The sequence below is a fragment of the Astyanax mexicanus genome, chromosome 12 (genome assembly GCF_023375975.1).
Source record: "Astyanax mexicanus isolate ESR-SI-001 chromosome 12, AstMex3_surface, whole genome shotgun sequence".
Classification (NCBI taxonomy): domain Eukaryota; kingdom Metazoa; phylum Chordata; class Actinopteri; order Characiformes; family Acestrorhamphidae; genus Astyanax; species Astyanax mexicanus.
In genome coordinates this window covers 22,851,824-22,870,103 of record NC_064419.1, presented here as the reverse complement: position 1 = coordinate 22,870,103, position 18,280 = coordinate 22,851,824, and the positions used below count along the sequence as shown (strand labels likewise).

At 38.6% G+C, this 18,280-nt stretch overlaps 1 protein-coding gene across 3 annotated transcripts in view; it reads right to left on the bottom strand.

The window, feature by feature from the left end:
- Window positions 1-18,280, bottom strand: part of vps13a (vacuolar protein sorting 13 homolog A) — a 77,475-nt gene that overhangs the window by 25,413 nt on the left and 33,782 nt on the right. For 2 of the 3 annotated variants that reach the window (XM_007260133.4, XM_007260135.4), the window contains exons 37-52: window positions 18,086-18,255; window positions 16,677-16,900; window positions 14,730-15,058; window positions 12,662-13,015; window positions 10,845-10,946; window positions 10,601-10,753; window positions 10,215-10,473; window positions 8,561-8,721; window positions 7,169-7,272; window positions 6,760-7,045; window positions 5,158-5,577; window positions 4,950-5,054; window positions 4,037-4,183; window positions 3,815-3,946; window positions 2,266-2,399; window positions 1,161-1,247 (exon numbers count right to left, since the gene is read on the bottom strand). In XM_007260133.4, the coding sequence (XP_007260195.3) occupies window positions 1,161-1,247; window positions 2,266-2,399; window positions 3,815-3,946; window positions 4,037-4,183; window positions 4,950-5,054; window positions 5,158-5,577; window positions 6,760-7,045; window positions 7,169-7,272; window positions 8,561-8,721; window positions 10,215-10,473; window positions 10,601-10,753; window positions 10,845-10,946; window positions 12,662-13,015; window positions 14,730-15,058; window positions 16,677-16,900; window positions 18,086-18,255 (3,167 nt within the window). The remainder of the gene's footprint in view (window positions 1-1,160; window positions 1,248-2,265; window positions 2,400-3,814; window positions 3,947-4,036; window positions 4,184-4,949; window positions 5,055-5,157; window positions 5,578-6,759; window positions 7,046-7,168; window positions 7,273-8,560; window positions 8,722-10,214; window positions 10,474-10,600; window positions 10,754-10,844; window positions 10,947-12,661; window positions 13,016-14,729; window positions 15,059-16,676; window positions 16,901-18,085; window positions 18,256-18,280) is intronic. The other variant, XM_007260138.4, reaches the window with a different exon arrangement.

Below are 18,280 nucleotides of genomic sequence, written 5' to 3'. Positions count from 1 at the left end.
CAGAGCGTCCAGGAAAACTAGACAGCATCCAGTCCTACTGAGGAACTGAGGAAGACACCAGAGAAGTCCAGAGGCAATCATACACGATTGATTCATGCTGATTCAGTGATTCAGGGACTGAAATCTCCAGAGAAGGGGAAAGAAAGGGCATGCTGGAGGATAAAAGATCAATAATAATCAAAGAAGATCAATATTCCACAGTTTTCCATTCAAAAAGCTGCAAAGGTGAAGCAACTGCAGAACCAAACATCAGAGACTCAAATTCCACGAGGTGGTGTAAAATGAAGCAGTATAATAGCACAGTGAGGGTAGGGTGAACTTTGACCCCAGGCATGGTTTATACCTACTCTTCATCTAAATTGGAACTACTTTGTGATCAAAATGTGCTCTGTCATAAATACTGATTTACAGCTACACAAATTAATACAATAAAATATATACATTTACACATTTTCTGCATCCCATAATTATATTTTTGTTATAAAGCAGAACCATAAGAATAAAATCTATCATTCTATGTTACCAGGAAAAGTGCATGTGACCACTGAGTTGAACTGCAAAGTTAGGGATAACTGAAAAAGTAGTAATATTATTTAGTAGTAATATTATTTTTGCCATAATGTCATAAATGAGTCTTAGTGAGGATAAATGTGCATGAAAATCATTACATTTTACCATGACATATATATATATATATATATATATATATATATATATATATATATATATATATATATATTTATATTTATTTTTTTGGTTAGAGTAGAACCTGTAATTTTATATTATTTGTGGATTTTGGCTATAGTTTACTGAAGTCTGAACCCTTCTTAGCCTTTAGTAAAAAACTATATTGCCCAAAATAGCTTGAGCTAATCTGAAGCCACATGAAGTTCAGTACCTTCCACTTTGTTATAATATCACTGACAGTTGACTGTGGAATATTTATTAGTGAGGACATTTCACAAATGGACTTGTTCCTATCATACTATCCCACTGACCCATTCTTTCACTAATGTAGAAGTTTGTAGAAGCAGTCCGCATGCCTCGGTGGTCTTTCATCATTGCACTGTTTGAGCCATGTGTTAAAGCTTTCTGAACATCGTGCTGTGGCCCTGTGTATGCATGTGTGTGTGTGTGTGTTGTTGTGTACATGTTTGTACCCTCGAGTCTCTCTATCCTCCCCCAGTGATAAGGAGAGGTCCAGTAAATCCTCAGGAAGCCAAGTAGAGCTCCTACGCTCCTTGCAGCTAATCAGGTTTAAGGTGAGGGAAGGATGACAAAGCAAACAAAAAAAAAAAAAACACAGCAGAGGATATCAACGCAAACAAATATGCAACCAACAGACAGAAAAACTAAAATAAACAAAATAATGAATGATGATTCTTAACTGGTCAAGCGTGCATCACTTTGAACAATCACACTACCAGTTAAATCGATCTTTAGACTATGATGCTTTTATGAAACTGGAAGAATTTATGACAGACTGAATGAAGAGTCAGTTTCAAAACACAGAATAATCTATATGCATTGTCTCATCACAGATCACAATCATCAAAAAACATGACTGCAAAAACAAAACATGGACAATGGAATGACATACAAGCACATTAAACAAACAATAAAAACAATAGAGGAACAAGCGTGAGGAACAAGGGCTACTAAGATTGCAATATGACAAAACAAAAAAAAATGGCGTGGGGGCATCCAGGAGAAATTTGAAACTAAACTTTTTTCTTCATACTAGCTAATAGGATATGGGCTACTTTCTTAAAGGAGAAATCTGGTGGTAGATCTTGGTAGAATTCAGATGGTCATGACATTTTAAACGAGGCACTGAGAGCTTTGAACGTTTACTAAAAAAAGACTCTTTATACATACAGTACCATAAGTCACGATAAGTCGACTGACATGCATGAATAAAAGAACTAGTTTTTGGGGAGCATCGGCTTAAAAAACGTATATTAAAAATGAGGAATTCTTGATGATTTTTTACTGTAATTATTCTTATTTGCATCTGTTTAAATAACACTCTCATTTATCTCTCAAACATCCATGATATTATTAATAATACATTCTGTGTACCCAAGATTTAAGTAAAATAAATGATTATATTATATTATATTTGGGAAGTCCTTCTGCAGGCCTAATTTTTTATGCTATGCTTAAACTCTTTAATGCGGTCCTCACACTGCCCACACACAACAAAAACACATCTGTCTTTCAAAGTATTCAAACTAGTCAAAAACCTCCGTCAGGTTCTCTCACCTCTGGTAGAACTCCAGGGTTTTGTCCTTGGTGTGGTTAATCAGGAGAAAGGGAGCTGCTCCATCGTGATAATCAGAGAAGCGGATCACAGCTGAGTGTTCTGTCAGGTTTACATCAACGATAATTCCACCCAGCTACAACACACACAGAGAGCAAACATATACACACGTATGTTTTTAAACGTCTTCTAAAAAGAGTTGATGCAGCAAAGAAGAAGATGGTTTTCAACTTGTTATCTATGAGTTGGACGGAAACACTAAAGATAGTTGTCCACACACTTTTGTAGCTTTAGCCATTCTATGTTATTTTAATTACAGTTTTTCTAGTACAATATTTTGTAGTGTTTGAAAGAATGAATAAATAACCTAATCAGTATTAAAAGTCAAACCTGTCATTCTCACCTGAAGATTATTCGATCTCTGCATGGATATCGCAGTGTCTCTCTGACACTCATATCCTCATGGATGAAGGAGCATCACCTTCAACTAAATCTCTCAAAGACTAAATTTTTGCTTATACCAGCAAAACCATCTTTTCAACACAGCTTCTCTATAAAGCACCGACTCTCTCTCTCTCTCACTGACAAAGGTTGCTAGGAACCTGGGTGTTATGGTTGATGACCAACTCTCCTTCACGCACCATGTGGCCTCAGTTACTCGATCCTGCCGCTTCACGCTTTATAACATCAGAAAAATTAGACCGTTTCTGACGCAACAGGCCACCCAACTCCTGGTGCAAGCAGTTGTCATCTCACGCCTCGACTACTGCAATGCCCTGCTAACTGGCCTCCCGGCCTGTGTAGTAAAACCACTCCAGATGATCCAGAATGCAGCAGCACGTCTGGTCTTCAACCAGCCAAAACGGGCACATGTCACCCCGCTGCTCATTGAGCTCCACTGGCTACCAGTTGCTGCTCGTATCAAATTCAAAACTCCTACAATCTCCTACAAGGTGATGACAGAACAGGCTCCTTCCTACCTGCACTCACTCCTGAAGGCTTACGCTACCTCCCGGCCGCTGCGCTCCTCCAATGAACGTCACCTTGCTTTACCAAACATTCACACAAAGCAATCCAGACTGTTCTAATACAGAGTTCCCCAATGGTGGAACAAACTACCTTCCACTACAAGATCAGGAGAATCTCTCGCTTTCTTTAAAAAAAACCTGAAGACAGAGCTCTTCAAAGAGCACTTACTCTCCTAACACCTCTAACTAACTACCTTCCACTACCAGATCAGGAGAATCTCTCGCTTTCTTTAAAAAAAACCTGAAGACAGAGCTCTTCAAAGAGCACTTACTCTCCTAACACCTCTAACACACTAACTACTTCTAACCTCATTTCCTTCTTCCCCTCCTTCACTCCTCTATCCCATTATTTCCCTTTGACCTCCTTTAGGCCCTATCTAAAGATGTTTTTACCTTTAACTTCCATTACTTTTGTACTTCACTATTGTAAGTCACTTTGGACAAAAGCGTCTGACAAATGCACTGTAATGTAAAAAGGCCTGCAGGCATTAAGCTAATATGAGATATGATTTTGGGAACTCACTGTGTTGTCCAGGTGCAGCAGGAGGCAGTTCTCAGGCTGGTGGAAGTTGATGGTGTGAGCAGCCGTCTGGCAGCCGTCCACTTTAACCTTCATTTTCTTCGACTCTCTCTCCGGCCAGAACGGAACCGCAGCCTGCATCACAGCCAAACACTGCTGTCTCAGCTCCATCAAATTAATTCCTCTTTATTAATACCAGCTCATTATTACACACAGCGTATTCACCTCTCCCGGCTGAGCCTCGGTCCACTCGTCCTGACCCTCCTCACACACTCGGATCACGTGTTTAGTTCTGTTCACCAGCATGTAGAAGGGCAGGACGGTCACCAGCCGCGTCAAACTGAAGCTACTGGCGTCAATCTTCACTCCTACCTAAAAACAACAGATATACATCAGCATACACATCCAGGCAATTTATTAATTAATTGTATTAAAAATAATCAAATATTTTTTTTTACCTCTACTTGTAGTTGCTTAATTAATTCTGATTTAAATTGATTTAGTTTTGCATTTTAGATTTTCAATAATTTGCTTATTTTCCTCTAAGATCGTGAATTTAAAATATCATATTTAAAATACAAAATAATATAATATAATATAATACAATCTTTTTGAGTATAATCTTTTTTTTAATAATTAAAAAAAAACAATTAACAGTTGCTAGTTTATTAATTTTACAAATTAAAATGTTTAATTTTGTCCATAATGTAGTAATCTAACTTAGTTTTAGATGTTTAATGATAAATTATTTTTTCAAAGACTCTGTAACTCTAAAAATACAATATAATAACCTTCATATTAAGCTAGCAGCAATAATCATAAAAATAATCATCACCATGGAGTTTGATAAAACAAAAAGTTTAAAATATTTCCTACCAATTATTTTGTGGTTTCATTAATAGTACTAACTTAAAATTAGTCATTTTATTTTTAATACATTTCATTAAGTTTTAGATTTCAAATTACATGCTTATTTTACTGCAAGATTAAATAATAAAATAGAAGTATAATTTACAGTATAATTAAATATTATACAATATATATTATTACTATTATTATTGTCAATTTTTGCAGCAAGTAATAACAACAATTATAACCATAATATTATTATTAGTAATAACAGAACTTAATTACTTACCAGGTAATCTTTGGCCCTTCCTTTGCATTTAACATCACCGTAACTCCCCACCGTGTCTATAGAGAAATCATCAGACAGCTCACTGTCTGAAATCATCAGGCGAACCTACATGAAATAGAAATAAAACACTTTATTGAAATAAAACACTTTTACTGAAATGATATGGTCAGTTCTGCTTGTATCGCTGGGTAATGGATATCCTCCAGACCTTGTTGTTCTGCAGGAAGTTACGAGGTTTGAAGGAGAACAGAAGAGGCATGTCGTAGTCTTTGGGATGTTTGCGGTGGATGTCGTCGGCTTTGTACTGCAGCAGTCTTCCTGTCTTATTCACCATCCAGTATGGAGAGTGAACGGCCACCACCGCCTGCCCCGCCTCCTTCTTCACATGAACGGCTATATCGAGCTCCGCCCTGGAGCTCTCCCCGTCCACGTCGTCGTCCTGCAGGGCCGAGCGGAAGGTGATGAAGTTGATCTCGTCGTGGTCGTTGCGGAGATGATAGTGGGCCACCCAGTCCTGCTGCAGGTATCCCAGCAGCTTCAGCTCCAGACTGGAATGATCCATGACGGCTGTGTGGAGCTGAGACGAGTGGCCTTCCTTCAGCTGAGTGGGGGTGGGGCTTCCAATAGCCTTCAAATCAAAAACATGCAGATCAGAGTTTGGGAGAAAATTTATATTAATTTATACTTAATTCAACTGAATTCAATGAATTAAATATTTACTTTCATTCTGAGCAATTTAGATATATTCGGGAAAAAATAAAACTTTTAATGGAAATCAAGGCAAAACAAATTTATTTTAATATTTTGATTTTTTACTATTATTCCTTTATTTAAGTCATTTGATCTATTTGCCTGTAAATCATTACATTTTGAAAATGTATAGAAAACCGGTCACTCGCAAACAATGCAAATAATGTGATATAAATGCCTGTAGTAAATGCCCAAATATATATAGAATTGTTAGACACAGTCCCAATATATTCACTGATATGTAGAGCTGTCCATGGGGGGTGGGGGGGGGGGGGGTGGGGCATACACGCAATCACACTTTGTATTAATGGAAGTGGTGCAAAAAAGTTTATTACTATTCTTTTTAGAGAAAGCACAGAAGCACAAAATGCTAGTTTTTGTTACCATAAGGCTGTTTTAAAAATTAATTATTATTATGATGATGTAAAATGTCATTTTGGAACATTTCTATAGATTCTTTCCTCACCAACGTCTGATGCAATGTATGGAACATTCCTATCAAAAAAAGTCAAAAAAGGTGAAAAAACAGCAAATTTAAAGATGCAAATATAGCACAGGACTGGATTTAACCTCTTTTTTGACATGAAATTTGCCCTTGCTAAAACAGATTTTTTTTGGCCATTCTGGGTTTCATTTACTTAATTCCAAACAACTGATGACATAACGGCAGTGAGAAATTTCATCGATAAATACAACACCAATGTAATAATTTAATAATTATTATAAAAATTGATTACAATTTTAAGTTTTGTATAGTTTTGGGACGGGTGTGAAAAAGTTCATCTGAAGCTTTGGCAACTTTCTGTGTGACAACAACACTGTATAATATAGGAAACATGCATGCTAAAAAGACAGAACAGGTACCTGTTTTAAATTAATTATTTTTAATCAATTTCAATGTTTGGTTAAATTTTTTTCATTATTGTAATTTAACACTACGAAGCCATTTAAGCTCTGGCCAATTTACAATCACAGTTTAACCAGTTGAACTCCAATTTCAAAATCGGTTTTAAAATCTAGTTCTGGGTTCTCTGTGAAATTGTTATATTATGTTCTTTACCAGTAAGCTGTAGGTGATGGGGTACGGCAGGAGGTTGCGGAGCAGCACGGTAGGCCACAGATGAAGGACGTATGGCTTGTCAAACTCCTCCTGTGCGTTGAGGGACGTCACTGTGTCCCGAACTGCAACCATGTTTACTTTGAACACATGAGCATCACTGCTGTGGTGCCGGCACGTTTTCTCCACACACTCGTCTGGTTTCTGACTGACTTCGTCGTAGCTGAAGCTTTCTGAGCATTCGTACTGCTCGTCTCCCTCAGCTGCGGGCTGCAGACTCAGCTGAGCTCTGCAGAAAAACACATTACAACAGGTAATATAGCTGTGAATGCACTACAAGCATTCACATGTGTTTGAAATAAAGACAACAAGATTTATTATGGGTTTCAACTGAGGGTCTGATGTTACTGACTTGTAGGAGCCCAAAGGAACACAGAACTCCTCATTGGGTAGAGAAATGCCCAGACACGTGGAGCCCTCAAACACCCGGAACGGAACCGAGAAGTGATTGATGAACTGGAGAAAGCAGAAACAATAATACTAGTAATTATTAACACATAATATTAAGATGGGACATTAACAGTCATTAAATGATTGTCATGCAAAAATCCCTCTGCTGTCTGTTTGATGGTTGGATGCTGGTGCCCGTCTACCCCTGGATCAGGCTGTGTGTAAACCAGAGACTGTAAAAAAAGATGGACGCCGTGTCGCCGTTCCCAATCATTCAATGAAAATGAAGACAAAATCTTCCGCCATGTTGGCGATTCTGACACCTGATTCTGCGCAGTAGAGTCCAGAGGAGGGAGAAAGACTGTGGAGAGCAGCCTACTCATTTAAATAAACCCGCTCCTGAGGAGCTGACTGTCTGTTATTGGTCCCGCCCATAACCAGCCCTTTTACAATAACCACACCTTTTTTGAATAGAGCTGAATAACGTTTTAAAAAGCGAATTCTGTGGAGATATAAAATTTTGACAATATAAGCAGAGGTTACACTAGCTGTTACATTTAAATTAAGGAGGTAGAATTACAGTATATTAGAAAAAAACGAGATTGAAAATTGTCAGTTTTGCCCTTGAAACCTATGGGGATGGGTGGGTTTACACAGCTTTCTGAAACCGAACAGCAGGGGGCGCCCGACCTGTGGTGGCTTCACTTTTGAGAGACGATGCTCTGTCCAGCTATACACAGTCTATGGTGTAAACTCAACAGCGTTTGAGTTTGAGCAATCCACCTAACCCATTTGTTTTTTGCCTTGCCAAAAGCAACTTGGACCCAGATCTCTGTAAAACTGCTTTGGGACAACATTCAGTGAGCTGAATTGAAAAAATAACTAAATTTGAAGGAACAAAAACTCCTAAACCTTTATTTGGAAGTCAATGTAAAACGCCATCTTGAAAAAATTGTATAGCTTCGTTCCTAACAAATTCTAAAGCAATGTAAGAAACATTCGTATTATGTTGAAAAGCTAAAAAAAAAAAAAAGCAGCAGATTTAAAGCCAATAAATACAACAGTAATGTTAAAACAAAAGTGGCCCTAAAAACTGCTGTTTTACCAAAACCGTACCACATATTGCAAAACTTGGTGTTTTCATGACAAAAACTGTGAAAGTAGTATTGTTTAAAATAATGTGAATAGAATAATAAGATTTCAAATATTAATATATATTTATATATATATTATCATTTTAATTTGGCAACTTTGTGTGACAGCAACACTGTATAATATAGCAAACATGCTGAATATAATATAATATATATAATATATGCTGAAAAGTATACACGTGTTTAGACAGAACAGGTACCTGAAAGGGTGACCGGATCTTGACGAACTTGCTTCCCTCGTTGGAGGAAATCTGACAGATAAAGAAGCGTGTAACACCAGAGTCCAAGTGCATTACACTGTACATCCCTCGGCCCACTTTGATGAGTGGTATGACAGAGGCAGTAGTGTGTCCAACTGGAGCTGAAATGAAGCAAATATTACAGTTAAAAACAGCTCAGAAGCTCTGTTCTTAACACGTTTGGTGCATATTCGCAGTATAAAAACACTTTTTTGAATGATCTGGTCAGATGTTATGACCCAATAAATAACTGAGAAACAAAACCAATGGAATAGGAAACAAAACTAACATTAACTCGATTAAATGTAAACCGTAATCCTAATTTCCTTGGTCCTGAGAATATCCTAAATTGTCTCTTTCATGACTGTAACTTGAAATATGCAAGTAACAGATGTTTTTATTGCTCATTTTAAATGAATTGTTGTCACTTTTGTTGTAATACTGAATGCTTATAGCCCATATGTACATATATAGTAGCGGTGTAAAAAAAATATACAGCTCTGGAAAAAAATAAGAGACCACTTAAAAATGAGGAATTTCTTTGAATTTACCAAATTGAAAACTCTGGAATATAATTTGGAGGAAGATGGATGATCACAAGCTATCAAACCAAGCTGAACTGCTTGAATTTTTGCACCAGGAGTGGCAAAAGTTACCCAAAAGCAGTGTGAAAGACTGGTGGAGGAGAACATGCCAAGATTCATGAAAACTGTGAAAAAAACAGGGTTATTCCACCAAATATTGATTTCTGAACTCTTATTATTATTATTTGGGATCTGAAAGCTCTGCATTTTTGTTGTTTCTCATTTTATGCAAATAAATGCTCTAAATGACAATATTTTTATTTGGAATTTGGGAGAATGTTGTCTGTAGTTTATAGAATAAAACAACAATGTTCATTTTACTCAAACATATACCTATAAATAGCAAAATCAGAGAAACTGATTCAGAAACTGAAGTTGTCTCTTATTTTTTCCAGAGCTGTATATCACAATTATATCACAATATTTATGTATCCGGTAATACTGGAGCAGTATTAGCATTAGCCGCTAACCGCAGCACTAGCCCTTTCGCCATTAAGAGGTGAGTATATCAGACTGTAGACTGTGTGTTTTCCGCGTTAAAACAAGCTACATGGGATGAATCGTTAGCTGATAGCACCCTGGCTTACCGGAACACTCAGGGTTCTTCAGTTTACCGCTATCAGGCAGCATTTACTAGCACTAAGCACTGCTACTAAACACACTGTTGAAAAAAATGAAAATCTAAGCTTACTCTAAGTAAACAGAAGCACTTTATTTACCAAATAAACAGTTTCAGGAGAGAAATCTGTGTAGATTACTGTGCGACACTCCTTACTTGTTCCTTACTATTGCATTTTATAATACAGTGCACCTTATAGGTATTCCGATTTTAGGCAAATAATTAAATTTTGATTACTGCACCAGTTTTCATATGTTCTTTACAATTAAAATGTTAAGTAAACTGAATCATAACTGCTGTAAAGTTCACCCAGATTCATAAGCAAGTGCTTTAAGCTATAGTGTACGTCTGACCTGATTGTTTTGTATCTGATTAACATAACACAAAGCAGAGAGTCTGCACACAGTCTTACTTGGCTGGATGTAGTTCTTGCTACTGAGGCTGGTCATTGCAGAGAACTGATCAGCATCAGCAGTGGTGAGCGTATAGTCCATGTTCAGACTCTCTCCATCCTGAAGCTCCACAGTTCGGCCCTTCGACTGAACCCCAATCGGCTTAAACACCTCGCTGTACAGCACAGACACTGGCAGACCCAGACGATTCTTCACTACGAAGGGAGCCTGGTCTTTCTGGAAGCACTCTGCAGTCTGCTTAGCAGCTTCCGCAAACGCCTGAGAAGCATCCGTAAGCAATAGGGCACATTTTTGAAAAAGTCGCAATTTACACTCCAAGAAGTTTACCACTTTTACATTATTGACACATGAATATCAATAGAAGAATATGCAAGGGCTCTCTTACCGTTCCCAGGTTGCTGAGCATGTTCAGACCGCACTTAGTCAGAGTGATGTTGAGTTGGTCTTTGCTAGTGATACTAATGACCGTTTTGTAATCAGGCACAATGTAGTCCACCTCATCTGATATACCTGATCGATTAGCTTGCTTTTTCTTCATCTGTGTTTATTCAAAAGAAAAATAACAAAGAAGAATATTTATTAGGACAATGTTTTTTCTTTTATTTAAAAAATGTGGAGCTGGATCTTACCTTTAGATCTAGGGTCCAAGGTCTGAAGCCATCTTTGGTGTCATCTTCAAGCGGCTCCAGCAGTGGCTCCCACACTCCCATAATCTCATTATAATAATTGACCTGCAACAAATTCACCAGAAAGTGCATCAGAAGAGACGTTGAACCTCATTTTCACATGACGATTAACCAGTGCCGTTTTTACAGAAATTATATTTAAATGATTTATTGTCACATTGTAAAAATAATTTGTGGAATGTAAAAGATGCAAACACAATTTTTGAAATACTAAACAAGATAAAATAAATCCGTTATAAATTAGAATGAATGTATGAAATGGCTACAGCAGTCTAATAGTCTAATAGAGTTTTCTGCCCCATCTGCTCCTCCTAGTGCTGGGTGGTATACCGGATCATTTGGTGTACTGCGGGGTGGCGTTTTACTCATACCACCATACCACTAGAGGGCGCTGTGGAGCGCCGTGTAGAACATCACAGTCAAAGAAGAGAGTAAAACCCTGGTCTAGCTCCACCCTGCAGAGAAATCAGAGCACCTCCTGCTGCTGTTTCTACTGTAGGAGTGTTTTTATCCCAGTAAAATAGAGCAGTAACTACAGCCCTTTAAATACATTAATACTGTAGCTTGAAGGATGATTTGAATGTATTTGTTAACTAGAGAAATTGTATTGAGAATTGTAGCTGATTTAAATCCTGTAATGCCTCTAATGGCTTCAGGAAAAATACAGTAAATTGATATGAAACTTGTATCTATGTGTGTGGATGAGTGTTGATGTGTAATGTGCTTTCGTGTAAAACATGCGAATTGTAAAGTGTTCTTGGGTTTCTAGAAAGGCGCTATATAAGTTGAACTTTATTCATTCATTCATTCATAACTTGTGCAATAGAACTTTTGAGAAATATCTCTTTGAATACAAAAACATTGAGTATTTTAGGTTTGTTTATAGTATTTATGGAACTATTTATTAAAATATAAAATTTTGTAAAGGGAGCTGTGTTAAATTTGTTAGCGTATCTATTTTTAAGGTCTATTGTTTACATTTTTTAGCTATTTTTCTGATAATAAAGTCTGATTTCTTTGTATATGGTTTAAAGCAGCACTAGGTAGGATTTTCTTGATTTTTTTTAAATCTTTTTTTATAGAAGTAAAATTACAGCTTGAAACTCACTGCAGTGCTGCATTGAGGTGTAATAGGAGGAATAGCGCTGCTCTCGTGTCTGTGCCGGAGCTCCTCTGAGCTCAAACCAGAGTCTGTAAGTTTTCTGAGGCGGCCGCGACCAACGCTCGCGAGAACTGCGACCTGCTTTCCGACCTTTCGTTCAAACAGTTCTACAAGGACTACTGGTTCATTCTTTACAAACTAAAGACCGAATATATCTGTGAAAGCCAGAAAACGAGAAAGAGAAAATAATCCGCCTGAAACATTTATTACACTCTACATCTCTAGGGGAAGCCCACAAGCACAAAATCTCAAAGCACAAAGCCTTAATTTAAAGCCTTATTGTTTTATATTATATTTACTCCTTACCGTACAGTAACTCGCAAACCTATATTAAAGCCCAGTCATGCAAAAAATAATCATAATATTTTTATATTATGGCCCTTTAAACGCCATATAGCCCGAACACAACCTCCTACCCCTTAATCTAACAAGAATCAAGACACCCTATCCATAAGCGATCACATGCAAAACAGAGGGGTGGGGCTAAGTGGTAGGGATGAAATGGAGAAATGGGATTGGGCCTTAATATTTAAAAGTTGAAGGATCCATGCACTGAAATAACCAAACTCATCCTAAGTGCTCAAAACAGCCCACAAACCTCCATGTTGAGGTGGCAGTGCAGGTTGATGAGGGTGCTCCAGTTCTTCACGTCTCCGTGAAAGGAGGATTTAGCCAGCAGCATGGGCACTGTGCGGTGGCCTACACCAGCCTCTAGAGTCAGGCAGATGGAGGAAATCCTGAGCTGGAGTGACTCGCCCTGTGGAATCAGGGGGGTCACAGACTGGGTGTCCTCCTCTCCCTCCTCTTCCAGAAACCAGAGTTTGAGGTCCTTCCAATCCCGTCGCTCCCACAGGTCAGGGGGTACGGGGCTCTCCAGCTCCTCTGGGGTCTCTGCTGCAGGAGTCAGCGCTGACTGTATAGTAATGACTGTGTTTATGATGATGGGAGAAACCTACGAGGATAATATGAGAATAATTAAAAATAAACCAGTGATTAATGTGTAAAAAAGATTCAATTATATTTTTTGATTACAAACTTTTAAGAAAATCTATATATAAAAAAACAGGCCAGTTCCTCCAAAACTGTTATGTAACAGTCTTGACTTCTCATGTGAAAAGTAAGTATACTTAGGAGCATTAAAAAAGTGTTTAAATTAGGTGAAGAATACTAAAAGTGCATTTTCAATTTAATATACTTGAAAATGAAAATACACATGAAATATACTCTCTCTGTATCTCTATGAAATGTACTTTTAAGTAATGCTTTAAATTATACGTTGTGTCGATAGAAAATATATATACAGCTTAAAGTGCACCTTATTGTAGTTTTTCCCCCAGTATCATTAAGGTGTACACAATATGTGCATCAATATGCAAAGTAGTACATTTACAATATACTTCAAGTGTATTAAAAAGGTGTTTAAAAACATATTTTTATATGCTTAAATTCGCAGAAGTTGTACGCAAAAAGCACTCAAAATCACAATCTAATGCTTTCATGCTTTCATTGTGTTTAAATATAGCTTAATTACAAATAAAAAACGTATGTTGCCATAAGTTAATATAAGTATGTATTTAATTTTGAAAAGTATGTACTTTTCCATTTTTTACCCTTTATTTTTGTTTGCATTTTCTCCCCGATTCACACAGCCAATTATCCAACCCACTCATCAGGACTCCCCCTACCACTAGTGATGCCCCAACACCAGGAGGGTGAAGACTAGCACATGCCTCTTCCGATACATGTGAAGTCAGACTCCGCCTCTTTTCAAACTGCAGAGTAGCATCACACGCACTTGGAGGAAAGCGCAGCGACTCGGTTTCGATACATCAGCTCACAGACGCCTTGTGCTGAGGACATCTACCCACCCAGAGAGAGCAAGGCCAATTGTGCTCTCTCAGGGCTCCAGTAGCAGATGGCAAGCTACATGAACAGGATTCAAACCGGCAATCTCATGATCATAGTGGCAGCCCTTAGGCCGCTGGACCAATACTTGGCTAGCAAGTAAAAGGGTCGATGCTATCGACCCAGAGATAGCCAGGCACGTGATTAGACAGTTGCTCCACACAGAAGTGTCTGACATTACTATTACAACTTCTTGCCTTTCTTCATTTTAAATAAACATGAATATGAGAAGCAATATTGCTACTCTCCAATGTCTGTTATGAATAGTATAACGAAGTATGAAGTATAAATGACGTAGCATTCTTTTCTATGTAAAAAGTCTGTGGCAAGATGCTATGTCCACAGTCAGTCCACAAAGTAATTAAACAAAGAAATTGGAATGGCTAATATCTGAAGGGCTGTCTTGATACCATAGCGATAGTCTTCATAGCATTGTGATATTAATACTGTTAACAAGAACAATTTTACAACAAAACTATAGCCGCCCAAAAAACTGACAGCTGCTTTGTGAGCATATGGAAGCAAGGCAAAAAAAAGGTTAAATGCAGGTAATAGCTGAAGCACCACTGAAAAAAGTAGGAATTTCCCAAGGAAATTTCCCAAAAAAGGAAATCCCCAAGCGGAATTAGAGCCAGAACCATGAAGGTGGTAGCCAGGTGCTAGACTAAAAGCTATCCTACCATACTTAACCACAATTACTTTGGCTAATCAACAGCAAAAAAAGAAAAAGAAGTGTACATCACTAGAACGTCACTCCATACCTTCAGTGTGAGGGAGTTGATGGAGAGCTCTATTGCCTGGGGCTGGGTCGGAGACTGCTTGCTAGTGAAGAAAACCTGGCAGGGTTGCAGGACCGTGGTGATGTTACTGTCCTGCTGCTTGTGCACAAACGGACATGCCACCACCTTCAGGTCAGTAATGGCTGCAGTCATCTGCTGGCTGTTTGGGTCACTCTTCATCAGTAGCTCACACTGTGTAGTCATGACGAGGGCCGGAGCGTCAGCGCGGGTCAAATCGGCCACAAACACGATCTCAGGATTCTTCACAACAATGTTCATCTCCATTTTTGAAGCAGCAGGCTGAGCAGGAGCTGTTTGGAGAGTTTAGGAACAGAGATTTAGATTAGAGACTAATATTGTGTCAAATGATATATAATGGCGTCTGCCACTTAGGGCTGGACCCGAATATTCGGGTATTCGGATATTCGTTCGTTGAGTAGGTATTCGGTTTTTAATTTTGGTATTCGGATATTCGTTTTTTTTCTCCTTTCCAGAGTTCCACCTCACTCTAACCACTTCTGTTCTCGCGGGTCCCGTCAGAATATCTTGCGCGCGGGACAGAACTGAACTGTTATTGGCTGGAGCGGGAGTTTAATCCAGACGATGCGGGAGCAAGAAAACTGTAATAATTGTAAAAAAAAAAAAAAAACCTAAAGAAAACTCTCAACGCGCAGGATGGACCGACACACACACGCACACACCGATGGTGTTTGGACTGGGGTAAGGAACGGGACCACAGTATTCAGCGCTGCTGTTTTAATAAATATATAAGTAAATTTGAAGCATTAAATGTAGTTTATTTAATTTACATTAGGAACGTGGGGCGGGAGCGGCAGAAATGTGTATGTGGCGGGCGGGCGCGGGATTAAAAGAAGCAATTTTTTTGCGGAGCGGTAACGAGACAGAAACGCGGGAGCGTGGAAGAGTGGGTTTAAAAATCAGTCTCGCGCAGACCTCTATTATACATGATAAAAAAAAATGCAGGCTCTTCGAAACTGATTTATATAATAAAACGTAAGGGGTAATGTGGCAACAGTAGGGGCTAAATCGGTTACAAAAGCCTGGCCTACAAAAATGATGTTTGAACGAATTTCCTCTTATCTAATATAATTTAAAATGGTTTAAAAATATAAAATAATTTCTAAGCAAACGAAATATTTAATATTGAGCTTATAGCCCAAGTGCAAAAATACAAAATCAGTAATACGGCTATGCCCTGCACAATGCTTAAACCGAAATAGACCAAGTACAATAACGTCATTAACAATGACTTTCCTCTACTCTAATATAATTTAACATGGTTTAAAAATATAAAATAATTTCTAAACAAACGAAATATTTAATATTGAGCTTATAGCCCAAGTGCAAAAATACAAAATCAGTAATATGCCCTGCACAATCCTTTAACCGAAATAGACCAAGTACAGTTTACAATGACTGTCCTCTAATATAATTAACAATGTTTAAGAATATAAAATACTTCCTGAACAAACGTTTTTTTTTGTTTGTTTTTTTAAGCAAATAGCCTAAGTGTGAAAACACAAACAGCAATTTACTGGGCTGGCTTGCGCAGCGGAGAAACCGTGCAGCAGCAGCCTCCTAGCCTGCTTACAGCGGATAAGCCGCGTGTGGGGCAGCAGAAATTCCGGGATGAAAACACAAAGAAATCTGAGCTAAAAACACAGAAAAAATATGGGGGATAAAAACACCAAAAATCCGGGGTGAATATGTCTCGTCGGTCAGAGCAAATTGAACATTTTTCAGTGGATTAAAGGGGCCGTGATTTGCTTTTTTTTATTTTTTTTTTTACCTCTTTTTTTAAAAACGAATATTCGAATATTCGCTTCGAATCAGTGCCGAATATCCGGAGCTCAAAAAACGCTATTCGGGCCAGCCCTACTGCCACTTCCATAATCTCATAATAATTACCTGCATCTTTGGTGGCGGTGGTCTGTTTGTTGCTCTTTGGTGGGCTGGAGAAGCCCTGAGCCATAGCTTTCATGAAGATGTCTGCCACAGTGAGCAGAAACTCCATGCTGGCGCAGAGGTAGAGATCTTGAACCACCGTCTCCAGGGTGGTGCCCTCTCTGCCCTGACGATAGTTCACATCCACCATGGTGTTCTGCTCAGCACCCTTACGCATTGCCATCATCCTGGTTTGCAAACACAAAAAAAGATCAACCAACATTACAAGTCAGCATTCAGAGCACCCAGGGTTGTGGGTTCGATACCAAGGTTTAGAAAGGTGCCACTTTGTTTTCTCTTTTGAATGTAGATAGCTCCAGTTTGGTTCAACTTAGGCAGTTTACCTTATTTTTTAACAGAGCAGATTACAAAAAGCTAGCATTAGCTTTTACTAGGGGTATGACGAGATCTCGTCACAGATCTCACCAGATTAAAACGTGGTGAAGCTTAAACCTGTCTTGAAGGAAAAAAAAAACAGTTTAATGTGGACTTTTTAAGAGGGATCTGGCAACACAGTAGCGATAGCAGCGAGTGTGGCATCTCAGCAGTGAGAGCAGCTCTCAGCAGAAAAGTAAAATTTGGGCATTTGTATAGAAGATGCTTCTGCTACTTTTAAGTTGTATGTCTGGCTGCATTTTGGCTTTTCAGTGGAAACAATAAACTCCAAGCCAAAATAAACAGTTTGATATTCTATGTCTACTTTAAAAAATCTACATACATTACATATAACATATATGCCATATGGTATCTATAACATTTTAATAATAGAAAGAACTTAAATAAGGCATTTTGCTATTCTCTAAAGCAGCAGAATGAAATGTCACATATTAATAATGCAATAACGTTTTCAATGGGAAAACACTATTTATTTTTAAAGTATTGTCTTTTTTTTGGGTGCTGATTGGTCCAGCAGTCTAATGCGCTGCCACTATGAGCGGGAGGTCACAGGTTCGAACCCCCACTCATGCAGCTTTGCCATCAAGCTGCCGGCGCCCAGAGGGAGCAAAATTGACCCTGCTCCCTCCGGGTAGGTAGATGGCGCTCTCTCCCCATCTCACTTAATTGTGGCACCTGGCGGCACGGCACGAGGCATCTGTGAGCGGATGAATCGGAACCTAGCCGCTGTGCTTTCCTCCGAGCGCGCTAGGAGGTGCTCAGGCAATGTTTCATCAGCAGCAGCGCGAAAAAAAGGGGTGATTGACTTCACACGTGTCGAAGGAGGCGTGTGCTCTTCCGCATCCTCCAAGGGTTGCAGGTGCCACCGGTGATGGGGACACACAAAGAGGTGGGACAATTGGATAACCAAACTGGGAGAAAATGGGGAAAAATCTGGAGGAAAAAAAAAAAAGTTTTGTCTTTTTTAACCCCTTTACCTGGACGTGATCATTTTGACGATCTTTCTTTTGTCGTCCAGTAAGCATTCAGCAAGTTTGACGGAGGCCGTCATAGAGCTGTCTGAGTACATGTGTACTGCAGTGGAGATTGTGCCCAGTGTGAACTCTGCCAGCTTCAACTGCTCATCCCGAGAGTCCAGCAGAAGAGTCTACACACACACACACACACACACA